We start from the raw sequence: 25,018 nt of genomic DNA, 5'->3' as shown, positions 1-25,018 counted from the left end.
ACCGTAACCAGCCTGGTTTGGTTCAGTTATAATCAGTTTTGTATGAAAATCAGACCAGATCGAACCAAATTAACAGTACCAGTTTCAGTTTCAGTTTGAATTTAAAACCGAGCCGAATCGGACACCCACTTTAATTTCTCTGGTACATTAATCTCCCATATCTGCTTCCCTCCATGGAGATCATTCATAGAATGGAGCTGAAAAATGCTAGAACATTGTAATTGTAACGGAAAAATAACCCACCTGTGACCAATCACCACAAGCAAGCTGGCTAAACTCTACCTGAAACTCATCGTTTCACTCAAGTTTCACCAAATCTCAAAACAACCCAGAGTACCATAAACAACCAGTGGAAGGCAATTTTTTATTTATTACATAACTTCTATTAACAATGCACCCTACAAATATAAAATACATATGGGGTGCATCACTCTAAGCTAATTAAGATTACAAGATGGAACTTCCTTTTGGGAGAAGAAAAATAAAAGATGAAGTTGCAAATTCTAGATGGGAAAACCACAAGGCTCCGCTTCAACAATAGCCCGAGAGTGCTTCAAAAACTATCTTATGCCAGTCATGGCTATAAAACCAGCACCTAGGCTTAAAAACAGAGGAAAAAAACATGAGCCGTAAAACTCACTCGTGTAACATCCTCTGCTATTACTCTAATAGATAATCAACGGAAAAAATATTCCCTCGTCAAACCCGAGTTGGGGAAAAAGATGACTGGAGATGTCTTCCTGTAAGTGATCATGGAATGCAAAAACATATGACAGTAAAACAAAACATTGCATCCACAACAGAGACTTTCTGCTTCCACATTCTTCAGCTGTTCCTTTTTACAAAAACTATCTGTGAACTAGAAAGATGCTCAAACACACAGTTGTTCGGTTTGGGGTTACCCTCAGCTGCTCCCTGGAGCTTTATCTGCAATATAGTAACATTTAAACATTAGACTTGCAAGATATGTAAATATATATATACCGTTTCTTGGTCAATGAAATACACATCTAAGGACAAACAAATAAGGGTACTGATTTTTCCACTCCCTTTTTATCCACTCACATTCCATTTTTTTAAAATTGTATGTTCTCACTCCCTTTTGTTCACTTACACTCCCTTTTATCTTATAGTAAAAAGTATTAAAAAACAAAAGGGAGTGTAGGTGGATAAAACGGGAGTGGGAAATTCACCACCCACAAATAAATAATGGCAAGAAATAAGTAACTGAACTTCAAAAGTTTTTGTTTTTAAATTTCATAAGTTAACATCACAATTCCTTCTCTTGTTGGATAAATTTTTGTTTCATATCCACTTTAAGCATGCAGGAGCTTCTTGTTTTCAATTTAACCACAGCCAACATTTAGTTAAGCAATTAACAGTTAATTTGTAGGGTGGCACAAATCCATCTCGTGGTGTGCCTCCCAGATAGGAAATCCAGTTAGTCGAGTCAGTTGGTACCAAATTGTAATACAGGAGGGCTTACTAATGTTGTTGTCAAAAACAAGACTTAAAAGTAATAGTGCAGCACTTTCAATGAAATCATAAAATGGAGTATGATTCACAACCTAACAGACAAGAAGAAACTAATTTCTGCAGAAACCCACTAACAAATGATCTGACAATTTGTAATGAATCAATTTAATACGAACATTCCTCAGCAAGGATTCACATATTACAAAATCCCTCCCTCCCAGATATGAGCACGTAGGTCCCATTCAAAAATACACTGGAACTTATGCCAATGTTTAACATTAATGGCAAGTATCTGGGTCCACTGTCCACTAAAATCAAAATTTCCACTAAATTCAAGCCCTTAGATCGGCAGGTTTACCCTTTCTCTCCTAGGGTATAGATTGATCGCAACCCTAGGATTGTATTTGCATTTAGTGGGAGTAGATGAAACTTAAGCATACTTTTTATTTAATCAATTGTTTTCTATTTAAACCAATTCAATGGGAAATTCTTAGGCGCAAGATAGGATTTTAGCATTCAGGATGAGTACAGTACGTGCTGTTGACAGATACTTGTACTCCTTAATTATCTAGTACTCAATGAAATTCAACTGTATATATCTTTTTTTTTCTTTTTTTTTTTGGTTTATAAAAATGTAACAATGATTAATAAAGATATAAAGATCTCTGAACTCAGATCTGTATTAGGCCTCACTCAATGGAGAGGAAAAATGCAAAGCCAACAACCTCAAGAACTCAGCTTCGGGATTAAGTGAAGATATAGAGATTACACTGCCCCATGCATAGTGCAAATTTCCATACAATAAACTATCATTGGACGTTGGGTATTCAAAATCAGTGCAAAGACACAGGAATTTAATATAACCAAATCTAAGTTCATCATGCCAAAGTTAAAATTGAAAGTAGAAATTTATGTTTCATAGAAAGTTTCAAAAACAATGATTGTTTATGATGAAAGTTAAAGAGAGAGACAGAGACAGAAAGCCAGAGAGATTTCAAACAATGTAATCGTGTAGCCAAGAAAAGAAAACAAAAACAAAAAAACTAAGTAGCTCACAAACCTCATAGTGTTCAAGCAATGATGCAAATAATGTGGCCACTCCATTGAGTACAAATTTCTCGCCAATACAAGCACGTAAGCCATAGCCAAAGGGAAGAAAGGCCGTATTTGCATTTGGATCATTCAAACTGAAGGAGCTCTGTCCAGGATTCACAATGTTTTCAGCAGCCCCTGAGAACCGTTATAAACCAAACTTTGTTACAGACGGAGCATGTGAACCTTGATGGTGTGATGCTATTTTAAACTAATTTCCTGCCAGGGTTATTAAATTACTATACAAATTCAAACTCCTTATCATGCATTTTGGACAAGGAAGTGTCAATTTAAAACCAAGCGAGAACTAAACTCAAACGGAAAAACCAGCTTCTTTACAAGAATATTTAGCAAACATTTTATTATTCTCTTACAAAATGTACATCCCGTGCAATTCAAGATGGCATAAAGGATTGGAAATGGCATCTGATACAATGCACTAAAAGTCGTATCTACTGCAGGATTTGCAAAGAAATGGAAAGAGGCACAGTGATTAACAACAGTTTATGATTAGTTAAAACTGCTATAACTGCACTGCACATTTTCAGAGAAAATGCGCTATAGGGAACTTGAAAGCTATATAAACAAAGTTGAAATTGGAAATAGGTAGGAATGAAACCTGAAACTGATTTATTGAGCATAATATCAGATCCCTTTCCAGGCTTGGATAAAAAGCGATATGGATTAAATTCATTATCATCACTTCCCCAACTGCAATCATCCATCTGTACCAGCTGTATAGGCACAACCAGTCCTGCTCCAGCTGGTATGGTTACACCACTTTTAAGATTCAAGTCTTCAAAGGGAAAGGAAGAAAAAAAAAAATTAATGCCAAGTATTAAATAAATGACAACCATCATAGAACAGGTGGAATTAAATAAGCAACACCATTCAATTTAGCATCACAATTAGGTAAGCTGGAGCTGAAGATCAGTAAGGAATCTAAAGGAGCAGTTAGCTGAACAGCATTCACAAGATGCTATCATATCCACAAGTCTAACTACCTTGAGAACCTTAATTTCAACCAATCTGATTGATAAACCCAAATCAGTTTACCTCCCCCACCCCAACAACAAAAAACAAAAACAAAAACTCTCTGCAGTTAGAAAAGGTTGACAAAATAAATGCATCTTCAACCAATGGTTCATCAAATGTACTTTTCTTCCTTGATATTGTGAAATATAAAACTCGCCCAACATGTACTCACAGCATCATATTTTGACATAAACCTTAGAAATCTCTTATCATTTTTCATTTTGCTTTGCCTGATATCAAAAGTGCACCATATTCATATTCCCATATAAGTAAAAACACCAAAACTCTAAGACCTGGTTATAGATAGCTCAACCACCTCAGAGTAGTCACTTCAATATCCTAAAAGCTCTTACTTATAACCTCTGTTGTTAAAATTGAAAATCAATCCAGACAAAAAGCAGAAATTCCCCGGTGCAATTGTACATATGCATGTCATGGCTTATACGTGTTGCAACCACATGAATCAATCTATTTCATATGATAAAGCATCTATTTACTTATCACAACTTTCGGATGTATACTTCTTGAACTCAAATTTCAACTTGTTTTTATAGGGTTTTACTACTTTTTGGAAAAATGGATACTAATAAAGAAAGACATCAGTAAGTGTCAAACCACCATCATCAAGATTTCCTACATGAACTGTACAAAATACAACTACTAAACCTCCAAAACTAAAATAGCTTATATTTAGCTGAGTCCCACCCCTCCACTCATCCTTTCTTTCTTTTCCAAAAGTACACCCATATTTATGACTTTACTTCTGACAAATCCTGACATTTGGACCTTCATGCTTCTGCGTTCTATATTATATATATCACATGTTTTTCTGATGCAGGAGTATCTAATGCCTTCCAGGTCTAAGTGGGCCCGCTGGCCAATTAGGCTAGGGTTCTAATTACTTTAAATTATTAGTTATTTTGATATTATAGTTTTCCTATTCCAATTAGGATTTGGTTTAATTCCCTTTATTATGTTAGGGTTTGATGGCTATGTAAGCCTCATTAAGAGTTGTAATAAGGGTCTTTTATAAACTTTATTAAGAAATTACAGAATATAGCATTTATCTTGGGTCTCTGTCTACATCTCTATTATCATCTTTCCAACTTTTATTCTAGTGCTTTATCCCTCTATTCTCTGTGTTTTTGATCGCATGGATTCCATTTTTACCGTGGTTTGGCATAGTTTAGTTGCTGGACAGCAGCTTATTTCTACTGCCCTGCATCATTTTCATTAGCTTCACCCTCAAAGTTCCTTGTATGAATTCTTTCTTTTTGAACTATTTGAAAATATATTTCAACCTCGTGTCCAGTCTAGTGTTTGAACCTCATGATGAACAGATTTGAGAAGATGAGTTCATTGCCTCAATCAACAGCCATGTTTGGTTAATTGAGCACAGGTTAGTTGTTGAATGATATTAATTAGAAAACCTAAAGTTGTTCTGAAAATGTCTTCATATGGATCTGTCTTCCTGGTTTTGGTTTTCCTGGGTCATTAATTCTTGTTATTGAACACTTATTCGACTTCATGTTTTATTTTATCAAAAAAGGGTTTGAATTTCATCCAGTAAATTAATCTCACGGCTCTAGATCTGAACATATTTAGATTTTTTGGCATCACTAAGAAACTGCCATTAGACCCCCTTACACAAAACACTAAAACACAGAGGTAGAGAGACAGATATTTTCATACAGAAATTTAAGAACAAAATGGTGAGAAGTGTTACCGTGTTTGAGAGAACATCTCTGTAGCAAAGATCCAGCTGACACAAGACGAGCAGATTCGTAAACAGTTGCCAATAATAAGAGCATCTTATCAACATTCAGTTGGTCTTTTTTAATTGAACCATTTCGTGCCATGGTTATCTCTGAGTAGATCTTTAGATACAAACAAAAAAAGATTTAGGATCATAACAGCTTAATGTAGAAAGATATAATCATCAATTTTATAACAAGCAACCAAAAGCAGCAGTATTAGACTCAATCAGGTTACTGCAAATCCATATCCCTTTTAATTGAAACACTGATTAAAAATATATTTAGAAACTCATACACAAATATGGGATCAAAAAACATTTTGTCAAAGAAACAAGAAAAGACATTTATAAATTTGATGTCGCATGGGTGATCGGAACCTTACATGATATAGGTTAGTATTGTTGGATATGGTTAAGTCAAAGAAAGCAATTTGTTCCCAGTTCTGCAACCCAAATACTATATAACTTTGATGGTGGGCCCAGTGCACCCATATATTAGACTCAGTTTGGATAAGCCAGTCACTTAACCTAATGATAGCCATATAAATTTTCAAAATGCTGGTTTATGTATCTTCCTAATTTTCATTTCCACTAGGATAACAGTGTTTCTTTGTATAGTTGCTCAAACTAATACTGCATCAAGGAAATATATAGGTTAAGAATGTTATGGTATGCAATAACACAGAAACAAAGCTAATTGCTATATGAAATAATTATAATAATAATTAATTATCATTACTAGTAGTCAAATTTATATCATTATTTATCATTATTATTACTATTAATATTATTATTATCACTTTTTTCATTATTTTCTGCAACGTCCCTAATAGGGCAAACGGAGGGTTTCTTCAAACAAGGAGCTGGGTGTTTCCTATAATTTCTTTTGGGGAAGTGAACAGGGAGTTCAAAAAGGAGAAAGAAAAATAATAAAAACAAAGATGTTAAGCAAAATGTGTGAAAAAAAAAAAAAGTACATAAAGACATGCCTTGTTTACACTCAACTAGATCAAATGTCAGCTTTCACAGAATAAATTTCACGAAGAAACATTAAACATTAGAAAGGACTGGAGAGAGATAGAGAGGGAGAAAGAAGACAAGGGAGCCAGCTACCTTATCCTGTATCTGTGGATGCATACCAAGGCTCACCAAAATATTATTAATCAAACGAGCTGTGGTAAGGCATCCATGGAACATAATCCTCATAAGATTCCCGCATGGTTCCTCTTCCGTTGCATTAAGATGGCCATTAAGCTCCTGAAAGAATAAGGCATCTACTATCACAACTTCAGAGCAAGATGGTCCATCAGATGCAATCTCCTTTCCCAAAATTTCTGTTTCACCATGGAGATTATGATCCATATGACCAAACAGCATGTAGTTCTTTTTGCACTGTCGAATAATATCTTGCGTTAAGCATTTCAACTTTGTGCATAGAGACTGGTACTTCCAAAATCCATGCTTCCAAAACGGCGTAACATTATAAGAACTCCAGAGACAAGCATCTTTAGCAATCATCATAAAGAGCTCCTCATATACAGTTGCCTTGGACCAAGCCAAAAATTCATCTCCAAAGAGCGTGGCTCCTAACATGGTAAAAGCCATATGTTGAGAAACCATTTTACTGTCAGCGCTGCCTTTAGCCATAAAATTCCGTATCCTCTCCAAGATACAGTCCACAACTTTTGTACAAACCACATTTTCTCTCTCAGGAAACTTTCCAATTAATTCTGTGAATAATGCTTCCCTTCCCTTTTGCGCCTGTGAATGAGAAATACCCTTTAGGGAAAGACTATGAATGCTACCAGGTGAACTTGAGAACAATTACACAAGACTCAGAGCCATCATCATATGACAAAACAAATAAATGATGCACTAAATTACGTTTGGGGAATGACAGACTTTTACTTTGATACAAACAGGCTGAAGATATTATCAGTTAGTGACAATGTGACATGGGGCTTACCACCATGCCTTATTCAAATTTCAAGTCCAAACCTTCATAACTTTTTTTCTAAAGGACTTCAATAAGTATTATATTGGCAGCTATCTAACTAAAACTTCCTCATTCCAGAGCATTACAAAATTTATTTCGCAACTTTATTCTATTTTCTCATTGTTAATAGATGACAGAAGAAAATTTGTTTTTAATTAAGGTATATGTACTCTAGAAATTAGGCTTATTTTATCTTTCTATTTATTGTAATTAGAATTTACGAATTTAGTTATCATTTGTTTTTATTATTAGAACATACAAATTAATTATTGCTTTTTTTTTTCAGGTAGTTAGTTATTTTGGAATTACTTATGTACAAGCCTTTTTTTAATAAGGCTGCAGAGTTTTGCCAATTTATTGCACTAGTTTTCTAGTTATTCCCGTTCTACTGCCTATATCTTCTTTCCCTCCCCTTTCTTCTACTTGCTCTCTCTGTGTTCAATACACTTGTTACTCCTGTTTGCCCAATCAACTCACTCCTTTCATTAAACAGTCTTGTGTTTGTTGGACACAATGACATTACTATGAACTGTCAGTGCTGGGTGGTGACCACAAAGGTGATTGATTATATATGTTAGATATATAGACCAACTAATGTTTGGGACCAAATGGGGAAGAACTCTTTCGCCATTGCAACATGGTAGTAACATATTAAATTTAAAAGCCTTTTAAGTATGTAAGATAAAGAGAACTAATATTCTGTCTTGGGATACAGATTATCACTAAGGAGAACCAGCAGTTAGACCAACAGATCAATGGTTCAGTTAGATCAACAAATTCAGTTTATTGATTCCTTTCTTTTCCTCCCCTTTTCCCTTTGCAAGTTTTTCAAGGAAGACCAGCCGATAAGCTGATGATAAGGAAGGTTTTTAAGTTTACTGCCTTCGTGTCCTTATTGTTTTCAAGTCTTGATGCTACATTTAACATTCTGATTGATAGCGCCTACGTAGAGAAATAGAAACACAAGCACCTTTTTTTTTTTTTTCATTTTGCAATCTCAATGCAGACACAAAATATTGGTATAACACAATAATTTTCTAATCATTACAAGTACACAGTAAAAGAGGGGCAATAAAACAGAGTTCATACCTTCTCAAAAGGGGAAGCAAAGAGACTTGACCTTCCAAAGGGCAAATGGAAAGCCCTCCCAGTCAAAGGCAATTTATCAGCAGCCTTTAGTAGCATCTCTTTGATGAGAGTTGGATCCTTTATTGACACTAAAAGCTTTGTAGGACCCAACCACAACTTGACAACAGACCCATATTTCTTGTGCAAATCCGACAACACTTCTGATCAATGCCAAAAGAAAAGAGAAATGGGTTAGATTGTTCTCACCCTATCCATAACACAAATTGACAATTAACCAAAACAAAAAATTAATTTTCTACTCCTCAACTTCTTTATTTTTTTGGGAATTCATAAACCTAACAAAACCAATCAAATTTTAAGTTCACATATACTACAGGTGTTTACTTCAATTTGAAATTTTGATGAAAACCCAGAATCTGAAACCCCAAGAACAGGGACAAGCCAAGTTTCACTTTCATTCATGATTCATACGCCAGCAACCAAACGCAAAAGTTGAACTGAACCCCACGGAGCTAAGTACTCTAGTCAACTACAAAAACCCAAAAAACAAAAATAAAACCCGAAACAGAAAAGGCATCAGAGAGTGAAAACTGCACGGACCAGTAAAATTTTCGCGGGAAATGAGCTTGCAGTGGCCGTAGAAAGAGGGACATGGAGGCCCAGGAATTGACCTGGCCTTGGCCCATAAGCAGAGCAGCTTAACAACCCTGCTGAGCAGGAAAGCGGTGACCCCGATGAGGGAAAACCAAAGGAAAGCATTGAGTTCTCTGTTGGCCAAGTCCCTGAGAAGAACTCGATTGCAAGCTTCGGATCTTGAGTGCGAGAGAATCGCTAAGAGCGCGTCTGATCCACAGGAGGAAGAAAGTGCCATTTTTTCATATCAGAAATCAAAAGAAACTCGACTCAATCAACAAAGATTGTGTAATGGATGGGCAATAGAAAATCAGGAAAGTGACAGATAAATGAGTACAGAGACTGCAAGTTGCAATTGCAATTAATTAATTCAGAACTCGCCAAGTATTTCCTTCTGTCGTGACTCAGCAGCCATGAGAGTTGGACTTTTCTGTGTCAATATGTCTGACTTTTCGCTTGTGTGCCCGTTTCTCTTTGTTGATTGGAAATCAGAATGGTCCAGCATGTGACACGTTTCGGTTCTTGTAGCTTCCTTTTTGTTTTTTTCTTTTGTCATCTTCTTCTTTCTTGTGTTTTCCTTTGTTGCCGCGTTTGTATTTTTTACAATCTGGATTGTATACAATTCAAACTTTTAGGTTGTGTTTGGACGAGGCACTTTGAAGTGGAAGGGAGTTAAAAAGTGATGGGATTTTGAAATGAAGCGACTTCAAAGTGATGTGGTTTTGAAATGAAGGGAGTCTAGTGATGGGATTATTAAAGCTACTCATTTGGCTAATTATTGCGTTCGTGAGATTTGATTGATAATTTGAAGGCTTAATTATTGTAATGCCTGAAATTATTGTCAAATTTTATTTTATCATTTGAAAGTTGAAGTGACTCAGAATGCCCCTCTTATCAAGGTTTAGTAATTCACTTTGCCCCACTGTTAACTATGTTAAAAATTATGTTAAAAAAGCTTATATAGCACGAATGGGACTCACTCTTTTGCCGAAATGTATGCCACTTAAGTGCCATATTTGAAAGGAAAAAAAAATTAACAAATAGGAAAAAATATTTGGAAATTTTTTTTTTTTCATTTCTCTTTCACCATCTTTCTCTCTCTACTCGACCCTCCTTGCCCAAAGAGCCACCCAACCACCCACGACACACACCCACTCCCTACCCACAAACCCACACAAACAGGAAAAATATTCCTAGAAACCCACACAAACAGAACAAATATTCTCCTGAGATGAAGATTAGGTTTGTGGGTCGGTGGAAAATCGATCTCTTAAAAGCCAACCCTTTGCCTCCATATTCACTTTCTCCCAAAGACCCAAGTGGGAACTTCAAATTCTCGAGCTTTAATGCCTACTCTTGCAAAACCCTAGATGGGTCTTCACAATTTTCAGAAAAGGAAGTCGTAGATTGTTTATGCAAATTTCTCACATGAGAATATTCGCGTGTAGATTCTTCACCCTTCGAGCTTTCTTCTCTCTATTCCTCAATTCATGCAAAACAAATAGGAGTAAAAGACCACACCCAGGGGGTTTTAGCCAAAGGACTTTCGATGCCTAAGTTAGTTCAATTAGATATTTGAGAGAAGATGCAGCAGTAGCTAAACTAGACGAGGTTTTCTCTACAGGGAGAATTGGGTGGCCGGAGCCATGTGTGGTTGTACTTAGCCATGAGAGAGAGAGAGAGAGAGAGAGAGAGAGAGAGAGAGAGTGTGTGTGTGTGTGTGTGTGTGTGTGTGTGTGTGTGTGTGTGTGTGTGTGTGTGTGTGTGTGTGTGTGTGTGTGTGTGTGTGTGTGACTTTTGTAGGGTTTTAAAATTAGGTTTAGGATTACCTTGAATGTCTTGTATGTCTATGTATTTATAGTCTCCTTGTGTGATTGAGTTTTGGGAGAATAATCTTATTTGGTTAGGATTATTCTTCCCCAAAAAGATGATAGGAATTACTCCAAGAGATTTGGTAGAGATGGGTTCCTTGATTTAAGGAGATATTCCTATCTTCTAGCATGTTTACTAATCGGTAATTGGATTAGGAGGAATTGAATTGACGATGTGAGTTGGATTGAGGAGAATTAGATTACGGATTTCTATTGAAGTTGTTTACTAAACCATATGGATTGAGGGGAGTTAGATTTCGGATTCCTATTGAAATTGTTTACTAAACCATATGGAATTGGGGTATGAGTGGTACTAATTTCTCAAATGTCCTCGTTGTTGGGTTAAGGTAGATGGCAAATTTGAAATTTTGAATATTGTGTGAGATAATGGGTAAAAAAGATGAATTCCTAATGGGTTAGTTCTCCCGGAATTAGAATACCACATTTCACCCAAGAATTGAATTCCTCCAAAATCAAGAATTCAATTCCTAATTTCGTGTGGGCCCTACTTACTTTTCAATTCCTTGATGTGAAGTAAACACATGAATCCTCCATATGCAAAATTCAATTCTTGATTAATAAACACACCCTTAAATCAAAGATAATTTCCCTAATTAAATAAAAATTAATTAGGGTAATTAGTTTAACCTAAGGAATATTCCTTTTTCATGTGTCATCTTCTTATTGGCAGGTGAAATATATGCTCCCACATAAATTACCATGCCTTGGTGTCTATGCCAAAAATTGCAAATGGGCCGTCACCATCTTCACCTCTCAAAACCCTATATATGTCTTCATATTCTTCTTTGCCAAACCCAACTGGGTACTCACCATCTGTTGAAGAAGACCAAGAAGGTGAACCATCATCACCTTTGCCTCTCAATTTTGGTGCCAATGATTTTTCAAATTTTCAATCTAATCCACATTCAGAGTCTTGAGGACCGTCGCAGTGGTCGTCTTCTACCCCTTTTGTTCTAATTTGGACATTGGAAACAAAAGAAATTTTTTTTCTTCTATTTATTTGGGTTTGTGGTAGATAGGAGTGGTTGTGGGTTTGTGGTGGGTAGGGGTGGGTGTGTGTCGTGGGTGGGTGGTTGGTTGGGCGGCGGGAGGGGTCTAGTATAGAGAGAGAAAGAGGGAGAAAGAAAAAAAATTAATTTTTAAAATTTTTTTTTTTCATACATGGCACTTACTTGGCATACATTTCAGCAAAAGGGTGGGTCTTGTTTGTGCCATGTCAGCGTTGTTAACGTAATTTTTAATAGAGTTAAAGATATGGGGCAAAGTGACCCACCAAACCTTAGTCAAGGGGGAAATCTGGATCACTTTAACTTTCAAGGGGTAAAGTGAGATTTGATCATTGCTTTAGGGACCAACATTCTATTATGATGAGGTTCATGATTGTATCATTATACTTTGCAAGTATGGTGGGCTAATACTTAACTAGTACAATGGTGCCTTATGATAATATTCAGGGGTATACATTTGCTAGAGGCCAAATTATATGGGAACTCACATCATAATGTGAATGAGTAGAAGGACTCTCTCTTTATTATTTGTTTTGTGTTATCCCTAGATCCTATTGCGGTGCGGTGATCCAAATAATAAAGCCTCCCATCCTGCTAAGAGACATCTTACAGAAGTCTCTCATATTCCATTTTTGAGGGATTATGGAAATCGTTTAAAATAGTGGGAGGAGCTATAGAATTCAAAAACCCTAAATCTATGGCCTTAACCAAAACAATCTAATTTTATTTCTATAGAACCTCATTCATGACACATTACACAAAGCAAGCCTCAAATGAACCATATAATGTCAAAAGGGATTAGCTTGCATAAGGATGCTAAAAGGAAGAAGAGAAGTAATGTACATCTTTCATGCACAAGGAACAAAACTTATGAAGAGAGCAATTTTGTCCTTGAGTCAGTAATGACAATTGAAACTTCCACCTAGATAATGGATTCAGGAGCTAGCAGACACGTTTGCAATACATTACAAGGTTTCGCAGATCATAGGAAGTTGTCAAAATGGGAAATAGTGCTACGTGTCGATAATGGTACCCAAATATCTGCAAAAGCAGTAGGCACTTTCCACCTTAAGCTATCACATGGGGAGACACTTGAACTTAAAGAATGTCTTTATCTTCCAAGTTGCGTAAAGAACCTAGTATATGTTTCATCATTGCTGAATGAAGATTACACTGCCACATTCAATAGTATAGGATGCTCTTTACAACAAGGCAATCGAATCATATGTAAATGTACGGGGTTTGATGTGTGTTATCGGGCAGGAGGGGGAAGAACAAATCTAGGCATGGAGGAGGAGAGATCCGATATCCATATTTGAACATTAATATTGTCCCTAGTCCCATTGATTTTGTTGGGTCAACTAAATCTTGTGAGGAAAATAGGTCCAATTAATCCTCCAACTCCAGGCATGAAAATGACGACAAGTTTTAAACAAAGGGAATGACACTTTGATTACTCAAATCTTTTAAAAAATAATATATGAATTGGATGTTGGGGAGGGAGGGGGGAAGAAGAAATGGAAGGGGGAAGAAATCAGGGTGTTTGTTGGAGGAGGCATTAGGGGCAAGAAGAAATTGGAGAGAGAGAGGAGATTTATTTTTTAAATTTTTGTGTGAAAAGACATTTTTGCCCATCCCAAGTAGGACTTGTTGATGACAGGTTATCATTTTTAATAGAAAAGTTGACTGAGATGACAGAAAGGACGATTTCAAAAAGTGGAGGCATAATTGAAGTACCACTGTAACAATTTAGCAATATGAGGGACGGAAAGTAAAGTTTGGTCCTAATTCAGGGACCGTTGCTACAATTTTGCCAAAAATAAATACAAGCACAGCAACTTTCACCACTTGATGTTGCATGCATGTTTCCTTTTTCTAGGCTAATAATGGTTTTTCAATGAAGAATCATTGTGAATCATCCCTCATCAAAGAGAGACACATAATTGCCTTTTTTCAAGTTGAGGCCTTAAGCTTATTCAAACCCAATAAGCATTTTCTCAATAGCATGATGTACCATGCATATTTAAATAAAGATTCAAGTGAATTTTTCAAACCCAAAGCAATCTATCTCCTTACTGTAGGATAATCGGACCTTTTTTGTGTGTACGAATTACTTTTTGTTGCAATTTTAATATGAACAATTAAAAGAATTATACTAGCCTCTTTGCACGCTCTTCCGCGTTATCAAGAGGCTATTTTTAACTACGAGCAACTTACAAAGTTTCTTTTTATTTTATTTTTGCAATTATATTTTGCTAGATCTTAACAATTTCTTCCTTTTAGTTTAACGAATTCTCACATCACTAAGGCAATCCATTAGTGTTATTGTTTTAACATTGAACAACTGATGAAAACAAAAGTTTTTTTTTATTCCAATGAGAGTTTATTTTTAATCATGCTTATCTAATAGTTCTTTTTTATTTTATTTGAATTTATCCTTTTTTTAGTGTTATTGTTTCACTTGCTCTATTGCAAGAGCCTTATTCTTAAAGTATATCCATTTAGCCTAATTGTTTCACTTACTCTCTTGCATAGCAGCAATGTACCCCATAGGCCTAAGTTCAATTGCAAATAAAAAATTACTTAAAATAAAATAAAATATGCAAAGAATGAATGTGAATAATCTTGACAAGAAAGCTATGAGAACACTAATGCATTAAGTTATTACTGATTGTACAAAAAGTATAGACATCAATCAAAGGAGTTCCTATTTCATTACTCTGATCACACAATATTAAAGGAAGATTTTTAACACTATAATGATCTTGTCTCATGGTAACATGTATCTTCTCAATCCAACTACATTACTTGCTTAGCTCATTTTCCAAATACAAACAACATTGCATCTACGACATTGCTGCAGATGAACAATCAATATACCTCCTTAGCTATTTTTCCAAATACAAACAGCATTGCATCTATGACATTTTGCCTCACTCCCACTGGGTGCAACAACTGCAGAAAAGTTTAATTCCCCCATTAAAAAAAATAGAAAATTAAATTAAACGGTAAATTTAGAAACAAAGAAATGACTTCAATGGATGAATTGAAGGACAATAAAATTGCACAATTATATGTGTGTGTGTGTGTGTGCGCGTGTGTGTGCATGTCAATCATTGTTCCTAAAATCTCCACACTCACTAATTGACCATGAAACAATTAATTAAGCCGGTTTGTTTTGCTTAAATACAAATAGGCAACATAAACCAATTAAGCCCAATATTCATATTACAAAGATACATTCGAGCCAAGATTATAGTCAAAAGTCTCAAAGAAATCAAAATTCAAATACTTCTAATAATATGCAGGTAAACTAAGATCTAAGTAAAAGAAAATTCCAAAACCCTACACTTAATTGAACCAACGAAATTACTTCATTATTAGCATACTCTCATACATTTTCTCTACCTCTGAAAGCCATATTGTGTTCAAAACCAGGCTTCTCCAAAGTAAAAATAAATCTACACATACATCACATAATAAAGAAAGGAAAACCACATAAATTAAAATCCAACAAACTAAAAATAGAATGTGAGTATAGAAAATGAAACAAATGAAAATGAAGGATTTGCAAAAAATGATGAAAGCAGGAAACCAAACTTATTTTCCACTGGCATATTCTTCTTGCACCTTTTGGTTAAGATTGTAGAGAGAAGAAAGTTGCTGAGGTAAAAGTGGCAAAAGGAAGGAGGAAACTGATGATAGATGAAAGATACTGAAGTAATCACGTGAAGGCGAGCTTCCTTCTTGAAAGTAAAAGGCTACTAGCGGCTAAAGATTGAGAGAAACCACTTCTTCTCCTAGACAGATGAGGACAAGAAATAGATTTTTTCTTCTTGGTTTGATGAAAGAGAGAGGTTGAAGGACGTGTTAAGAGAAGTTCTAATAACTACACATGACGTGTTTTGTGTTATAAACCACTCTTCAACTCCTAGCACTTCTTTTTTTTTTATTTTTATTTTTTTTATAATTTAGTGGCTGTTTTAAAATTTTGCCCTCGTTTAATTAAAATTGTATGTCTTTATTTTTTTAATTTGACAAAGGACATTTCTAGAGTTTTTGAATGTTTTACCATTCTTTTTTTTGCTTTATATATAGGGTTTTGCTTACCACATAATACCAAATTTTAATCTATATTACATGGTAGGTGATGTGGACAGCCACCTCGTTAAAATTATATTAGTTCTTTTTTTAGGAGATGATATTTTCTATATTTTTCATTAGTTAAATTTTTTTTTTTATAAAAAAACTAAACTTTATTGAATTAGAGACTACTTTTCACATACGTCTCTTTGTCTCTCCTAATTCCCTCTCTCCCTCTTTCCTCTCCTCCCCATAACCAGCGCTTCACCGAACTTCGCCATGCGCCAGACTTCTGAGACCTATCGTCACTCTATTCCTTCCTCTACGATTTTAGGTTAGTAAACCTTCATTATAACATTCTTTTTCTGTTTAGCTTACCTTTTTTTTTTTTTTTGGATGAATGCTTTCTCCTCATACGTGATTGCTGAATCGTTTATTTATTTATTTCCAATCAATATTCAAATTAAGTTTTTTTTTAAACTAGTTAAACATGTTTTTTTCACCATGTAAGAATAAGAACCTGCAATAACTTGAATCATGGTAGCATAACTAACATTCCTGGTTGTATTCAATTTTTTATTTATTTTATATTACTTATGTCTTTGAGTTATAATATGATTTGGGTATTCAATGATTTGAATCACGGGCTCAACTCTCTCTTCTTCGGTTTTTTTGTTAGCATGTTATTGAGTTATAACTTTCTTTTTCGTTTTTTGCTTATGTTGTTTAATTGAATGTTTTTGGTGCGTTAATTTGTTTAGAATTCTCTCTTCTTCTTTTTTTAGTCATTAGATGAATTAATCGACTGCAGTTTCAAAATTTTGGTATTATATGCTTATGTATAATAAGCTCATATCCTATATGATGTAGGAATGGAAGAATATTCAAATATTTCTACAAGTTTAGAAATTATTGATGAAGATGAAGTTGTTGAATTGGAATATGATGGGATTAAAATTGAAAATAATAGAGATGATGAGATTTTCATGGGCAATAGAACATATGTGAAAGAAAAAATACAAGAGTCGAAGGTTGGAATGATGTTTGACAATATTTATGAGTTAATTCAATATTATGGAGAATATAGGAAACAATCTGGCTTCCGAGTGATAAAGAGGTCATCAAAAAAATGAGATGATGGGGAGTTGAGATATGTTACTCTTGCATGTGCTCGTTCAAGGACATGCAAACGTAAATCAAGTAATACCCTAAAGCCACATCCAAGTATAAAAATAGTTGTAATGCTCAAATTAGTGTAGGTGTACGCTTGAGTGGAAGCTGGCGAGTTAACTCTACTAAGCTTGACCATAATCAAGACTTGAGTCCAACCAAATCTTGTCTTTGGAAGTGCTATTGAGAGATAACCACATATATTAAGAGCAAGCTTGAAATAAATGATAAAGCTGGAATAAGGCTACACAAGAGTTATAATTCAGTTATGTTTTGGCGATTACTGAAACTACATGAGAATATGCCATATTTAGAAAAGGATTGTAGAAAATACATTGAAAAGGTTAGGTGCTTACAACTTGGGAAGGAGATGCCACTGCAATTCAAAATTATTTTTGAATATGCAATCTAAGAACACAAATTTCTTCTATGCTATTGATTTAGATCAAGATAGTCATTTAAGAAATGTGTTTTGGTCAGATTCAAGGAGTAGGGCGGTGTATGAAGAATTCGGCGATATTGTTACATTTGACACCACATATTTGACTAATAAATATGACATGCCATTTGCTCCATTTGTGGGGTCAATCACCATGCTCAATCGATTTTGCTAGAATGTGGGTTGATCTCAAGTAAAGATGCCTACATATTTATTTGGTTGTTTAAGTCTTGGCTTGCTTGTATGTATGGTTGTGCTCCAAAGGGAATAATTATAGATCAAGACAAAGCCATGAAAAAGCAATTGAGGTTGTCTTTCCTAATACTAGACATCATTTATGCTTATGGCATAACATGAATAAAATTCCTTAAAAGTTAAGTGGGTATAAGGAATATCAATCCATTAGCTTTGTATTTGTTGATTATGTACTTATAAATACCTTACCCAAGTACGAAATAAAAGTTAGCAAGTAAAATGACAACTTTGTTGATTATGTATTTATAAATTTATTACAATATGTTACATGTTATATTTGTATTTGTGGCAGAATTTTCAATTAGTAATAAGTGATGCAGTTTGCCCTATTAGCAATTCACTAACTTATGGATGTAGTAATGTAGTTGCAACCTAAGAGAGTAATAGTATTATGAAGGTATGACGTTAATACATTGATATTTTTGTTAGTAATATATTTAGTTAACAAATATGATCATTGAAATTCATACTCTTTATAATTCATAATTCCCAAATTGAACAAGGAACTCAAGTTTATATGGGTGACAACCAATATCCTACATTTAGTGATTGTAAGTTTTTTTTTTTGGTTTTTTTTGCTGCTAGTAATGTAAGTTAGTTGTTTTGTTCTATTAGTATCGTTTGCTTGAAATTATTATTTATTTGTTTAATATAATTTATTTATTATAAGAAAATATGGCCTTGTTATTGGGGTTCACTCAAAAAGGTAATCTAGACTACGTGTCCAAGGGGTATGAGATAGGAAATAGAGTTTATCCTATTGGTTGTGAAGATCATTTTCAGGTAATACATATATTTCGTGAAACATTTGTTTGCTTTTATTCACCTATATTTTACAATTTTCATGTTCTTATATTTAAGGTGCTTGATATCAATATTTGCATAGAGGTTATGGGAAGCACAATATGCTAAGATTAAGTTTGAGGGAAAAGGATGACCAAGAGCTCTACTGCAAAATGAAAGCAAAATTGAGAATAATATCTTTTGTTTTATCTTGTTATTGAAAATTTACAAATTTAGTTATAATACTTATGGTGTAATAGACATATATAAATCAACTTTGAAGAGAGTCACATGTATTGATTTTGAACTTTTTGATATCATCTTTTAAGTATTAAGCTAATGAGTTTGGACGGCTGCTGTGTACATATTCTCGCTCATGAATTTCATGGAGGCAAATGGTTTATCATGAATTTAATTAGTGTACAAATGGTATTAAGCTATGCATTTGTCTGTAACACGCTGCTTATGAATTTCATAAAGGAAAATGGTTCATCATGAACAATACAAACTACAAATGAGAGAATTTATATAGCAACCATGGAAAACTAACAAAATACATTAACTTAATTATGCTTTAATAATTAGATCTCTAACTATAAATGAGATACAAATGAAATCCAGTACATGAACTAGATACAATCTATTATCAGCACACATCAACCCTAAGGTGAATCTTCAAAATAACATCCTTAACATGGAGAGTCATAACAGCAAGGAACTCATGTGGCTTATTTTTTTTATTTTTTATTTTATTTTTATTTTTTTTAAAGTAAGGACCTGTAAGGTGCATGAAAAAGCTATTCTCATCTGACCATCGAATCCTTAATTAAAAAAACACCTATAAAAAAACTCAATTATATGTAGATACAAACACATTAAAGAAAACCATCATAAAATTAAACAAAATCATACCCATCTAGAAAATTAAAAAAGTAAAACTCATTCGTCCACACCTTCTAAATTCCAGTCTTGATTTTCTTTATATAGATTGCTTTGTGCGATTTGGCTTGTAAGAATAAGGAGTTTGATCAAGAAGGGAGAGGAGTGAAGAATATGATGTACAATTATAGGTGTACTAAACCAAACACCAAGAGGAAGGAGTAGAGCGGCTGTGGAACGGCGGGGGAAGGGTTGCAAAGGTCTGACAAAGCACCGACGATTAGAAACAAATCCTAATTTGAAGAAGAGCTTGTTTAACCAGTAAAAAAGAATTTAATTTGAATATTGATTGGAAACAAATTATAAACGATTCAACAATCGCGTATGAGAAGAAAGCATTCATCCGGAAAAAAAAGAAAGAAAAAAAAAAGGTAAAGCTAAACAGAAAAATAATGTTAACCACGGAGGAAAGAGTAAAGAGGCGGAACAACGTCAGAAGTCTAGCGGAGCGGTGGCAAAAGTCCGGGGAAGTACTGGCGATGGGGGAAGAGAGGAAGGAGAGAGAGAGAGAGAGGGAATTGGGGAAGGCAGAGAGGCATACGTGAAAAGTGGTCTCTAATTCAGTAGGGTTTAGTTTTTTTTTTTAAAAAAAAAAAATTAACTAATGAAAAATATAGAAAATATTATCTCCTTAAAAAAGAACTAATATAATTTTAATGAGGTGGTTGACCACATCAATTGTCATGTAAGATGGTATTAAAATGTGGTAGATTTATGTGGTAAGCATAGCATTACCCTTATATTATATATATATATATATATATATTATATAAGATTTGTCATTTCTTAATTAGACCATCTCTCACCCAAATGGTGCTAAACCCAAATTTCCACCAGTTTCTAAATGTGCATGTATTGTCCAGGCTCAAACATATTTTTCCTCCAATCTTTCAGACTTAAAATTTGAGTCCGCTACTTTATTAAATTGTTTAGAAATGATATAAATTTTTATTTTTTGTGTGGTTAATTATACTTGAATTTTTTAGTTTTAGTAATTAATTTAATATTTTTTTAATCAACGTGTCACGATATGAGTGACTCATTAAGTACATCACTATGTGAGCAAAACAATATTCTACATGGCAAACACATAACAAAGAACAAATAAGTGGGCATTTATATATTTCAAAATGATTTTTTGATTTAAATTAGTTAATAATAACATTTTTGCAATGAGATTTCATTTTTGCTTATTGTAACATTTTTTTAAAGATTACATTCAACTATAAAAAAAGCTTAGCCGTTGGATGGGCGTGCAACTGTATAAGCTCATATTAAAAAGAAAAACATACTCAAATTGTGGTCATTGGACCTAAACAAGCAAAATATCATGGCCTTACAGTCGGCCCACTATTTTTATCTCAAGTGAATTCAAAATTAAAATATTATAAAACCATTCAAATCATTCAGTTATGGCCTTGCACATGGTATGCATAGGAGCCAAGACTGGGTTCCATCGTTATCAGTCTGACTCAAATGCAGATTGTTATTTCGCCTAAAATTCCACCCAACCCAAATTATCACTTGCCTATATACATGTGTTGCATAAATTTTTTGGGTTCAAAATCCAAATTTTGACTTTCCACTTGGCCCGTTGGAGATGGCCTTAAGGTAGGTAATGTAAATGAGCCAAATGAGATTGTGGTAATTATTATGGATTGTAGTATATATAGTAATGGAAGTGCAAATTAAACCTCAAATCAAAAAATTAGCAAAGAAAACCTTGAAAAAAAGAACACAAAGAAGATTTTTCTCAAAAAATTTTTGAAATTGATCAGATTGAAACCCAAAAAATGAAATAAATATAGTTAGTCGTTACATGGACATGAAACATCATGCAAACAAGGGTAAGGGTGCATGACGTGACCCATACTTCAAAGTTGAGTATAAGGACATCACATGCAAATGAAGCATCATGTAAAGCAAACCAGGGTAGGCGTGCATGACGTATGTGACCCATCATATATGCCTTCAACCTCATCAAAACTTAAATTCAAAGTTGAGTAAAAGGACATCAACTTTTTTTCTTTCGATTTTTTAAAGCTTAATTTCAAAGTTGAATAGGGAAGTCATGTTGTTTAGCAAATAAGAGGTTTTAAAAAAAAATTCACCGGATAAGAAAATGAGTTGAAAAATGTTAAGTTTCTAGAACTTCTTTTTGGTCAATATATTAACGTTTTTAGATTGATTGATTGCTAGTGGCATCTTTTATCAGTCCAAGTTCTAACCATAATATGTAGATCTACATGAAGTTTAAACTTTGTTGGCTTCTTCCATGGATACCATAAAGATTGAAGTGGATGTTTCAAACTAATAGTACTCTTGTTTTTTAATTTTGGACTTTGTGCCTATGACATATATGACAGTATGACATCTTTTCCGGCGACCTTTGATGCCATGTTTTTGTCCAATCACTCGATTTTTCAATCTGAGTCCAATTGTATCAATTTTGGAACAATATGAGACTTGTACCTTGGAGAGTATGGCACACTTTCTTTGTTATTAAAGTGTCATTTAATTTAAATAGAGGTACTAACTAATATTATTATGTTATCTTTAAAAGTTAGGCACGTGAGTAGATATATGAACTTCTGAAGTGTAAATTGGTTCTTTAGTTAGCCGAACACGTGGTAAGGTCCCTAATTTCCCAATGATTACGAGTTATGCAAAAGGAGAAAGAAATGTGTCATTGGAGGGAATGGAATGTTTTTAATATTTATTTATAAAGAAGAATGTGCAAGAAAGATTATCAGTCCTAACATCAAGGAGGCTATGATGGATGGAGTGGGTTAGGTTGGGGTTTATATAGATGTGGAGAGGTTGTTTTGATCATATAAACTATAGAACTTAAGACCAATATAGTCAATACAACAAACATGCCTTTCAATGACGTGTCTAAAATACTCATCACTAAATTATGTCATCCATGATGCGTTCTATATGAGCCTCATTGAATATAGTTTATAATGCACTTACCACGACATTGAAATGAACATGTAAATTAAAAATGTCTTCCATGACGCGGTGGAGATGTCACATATTCTACTACCTTTAGACGAATATTCGTAAAACCTTGGTAACGCCAGCATGCCAACTGAATCAAGCATAGCAACCTAGGAGAACAGGCAAAGCTTGGATGACGAAAGACAAGGTTATCATAGCAACCTTGGAGACCAAGTAGAGCACATAAGAAATCTACTGGTAGGTGATAATTGGGCACCCTAACAACCTTCGTCGCGACAAAACAAAGGGACGTTCTGGAATGCAACGGGGTTCATATATGTTTGTCCCATATCTGATCGGACTCTCTCAACCAGGAATGACCACACAAGAAAAGGCCTATATGTCTCAAGCCAGCTACTAGGGCTCACACTAATCATTTGCAGGGATCAGCTTTCAGTTATCAAACCTGCCTATGCGGCCTAGCGAAGGCACATGTCGTGCCACTTTCATTTAGGTTCATATGGTAGCCCCTAGAGTGACGCCTATAGTCCCACATTGAAATACCAACCAAGTGTGCTCCCCACTTTACTTATATAAAAAGGGCTCTCACCCCAATGGACCAAGTAACAGTAATTCGACACTAAAACTCTTACTCTGACCAATTACTTACACACTCCATCCTTAAACTAACTTAAACATCGGAGAGCCTTTGGCTGGTATCACACTAGTGCCAAGGTCTTCACCTTTGCATTCTTCCCTTGCAGATCCATTTATAAGTGGAATCCATTTTTGGACATCAACAATATAATATGTAGAAAGGTAGCCTAACAGTTATATAGAATGTTCATAGTAGGATCATCCATTCAAATAAGAACTGTTCTTGGTTTGAGGTGCTTAAGATCATGAAGTTAATAAATCCTTGAAAATTTCATGAGTGCAATGGGGATGAAGGTTGATATAGGGTAGTTGAACTTGAGACTGAGAGTGTTTAGAGAATGTAAGGGTAGAGGTGAGGGGTTATTCCTAACGAGGAAGAAAAGGTCATTATATAGAATGACCATTTTTTTAGAAAGGAGAAAGTGTAAAATGATTCTCATTTGTGACATTGAGGAGGATGTGACAAATGCATGGGGTAGGGTTCATATAGATGTAGAGAAGGGGTTCGTGTTTGTGAACTGCTGAGGTCATTGAGTGTGTGTGTTGTGACTTGTGTGTGAATTTTCAGTTAAAGGGGTGTACTTAGGGGTCTCCATCCCTTGGCCATCACAGCATTCAATGTTTGTGAGTTGGGGCAGTATGTGGGTTCGATGCTAGGGTAATGTCCACATGGTGTAACATTTGTAGTTATTTTGCTCCGTCAGTCTCGTATGTCAACAACACACATGTTACCATGAACCCTAAACTCACCATACTCGTTATGTTACCGTGGAATGGCCTCATTATTTACTACTCCCAAAGGTGTCCAAAGCAATACTAAGGTTGTACTTATGCTAGACTTTCTGGAAGTATTATAGGGAGCTTCACAAGAGTCCTTGTGGAACATGGAAGCTTGTATGGTAGGTAGGTGCAACTAACGTTCACTACTATAGATTCCCGATCGTAGATTAGGAGGACAAATAGGGAAGACGAAGTCCCCCAATTATCATTATTGGTGGTCATCTTGGGATGATTGGTCACCTTATGTTTATGATCTCTATTAAAATCTAGATGACTAAATCCTTCTTGATGTTTGATGTTTAGTTTAATCAATTATTCTTGTATACAGACGTCATTGAAAACATAGAGGAAAGCAAGGATGGGTAGATACAAAATACATGGTATCATGTGGACGTCCACATAAGAGAAAATCTGTTAGTTTAATATTGTTTTTATTTGAAGTCTTGTTGTACTTAGTTTTAATTTCAAATTATACCATATTGCTAACCACATGTTTAAATAAACATGGTACAAATAATACTATTATTTTACTTATGTACTCATTTGTAACACCCCGACCCCAATTTTAATTATTCGTTAAATTGTTAAATTTATTTAAATTATGAAATTACAAATTTTGTCCTTGGGATAGGGTCATTTTGGTCACTCTTTAATCCGATAGGATTTTTAGGAGTTTAATAGCACCGTTGCATAGAGCGCCTTGATACCAGTTCGTAGACACATAGTGGGCCCAAATCAGAGTTGTAACGAAGAATTTACGATCAACTGAAGTGCAGTGGCACAACCGTAAATAACTCGAAGTTGAAATTTTATAAACCAGATTGTTCTTCCTCTCTCTCTCTCTCTCTCTCTCTCTCTCTCTCTCATTTTGCACAACATCCAGCTGGCCATTCTTTTGTCGTTAGTTCTCTCATCCCGACGGGACTAGTACCAAAATGACCGGGCCGCCTTCTTCTTCCCGACCCATCCCACCTCCAATACAGCCCGCCGCTC

General features: G+C 34.7%; 1 protein-coding gene across 1 annotated transcript; it reads right to left on the bottom strand.

Moving 5' to 3' along the window:
- Nucleotides 1-334: 334 nt before the first annotated feature.
- Nucleotides 335-9,519, bottom strand: LOC103330784 (alpha-humulene 10-hydroxylase-like). The gene is made up of 7 exons (XM_008233393.2): nt 9,045-9,519; nt 8,445-8,644; nt 6,473-7,120; nt 5,330-5,480; nt 3,188-3,364; nt 2,537-2,706; nt 335-927 (listed from the first exon to the last, which is right to left on the bottom strand). Exons 1-7 carry the CDS (start codon nt 9,313-9,315, stop codon nt 826-828), a joined length of 1,719 nt encoding a protein of 572 aa, XP_008231615.1. The 5' UTR covers nt 9,316-9,519; the 3' UTR covers nt 335-825.
- Nucleotides 9,520-25,018: the final 15,499 nt, after the last annotated feature.

Source organism: Prunus mume, linkage group LG5 (assembly GCF_029339155.1).
Source record: "Prunus mume cultivar Tortuosa linkage group LG5, ASM2933915v1, whole genome shotgun sequence".
NCBI classification, from domain to species: Eukaryota; Viridiplantae; Streptophyta; class Magnoliopsida; order Rosales; family Rosaceae; genus Prunus; species Prunus mume.
Note: the sequence above shows the minus strand (reverse complement) of the source record. Positions and strands in the feature narration are given on the sequence as shown.

Bases quoted from the DNA above. Each gene is read 5' to 3' on its own strand.
- LOC103330784 (XM_008233393.2), bottom strand. From the start codon at position 9,315: ATGGCACTTTCTTCCTCCTGTGGATCAGACGCGCTCTTAGCGATTCTC. The intron at 5,481-6,472 runs GTAGCTGGCTCC...TTGTATCTAAAG, and splicing joins ATCCACAGATACAGGATAAG to ATCTACTCAGAGATAACCAT. The intron at 3,365-5,329 runs GTAACACTTCTC...TTCCCTTTGAAG, and splicing joins GAGATGTTCTCTCAAACACG to ACTTGAATCTTAAAAGTGGT.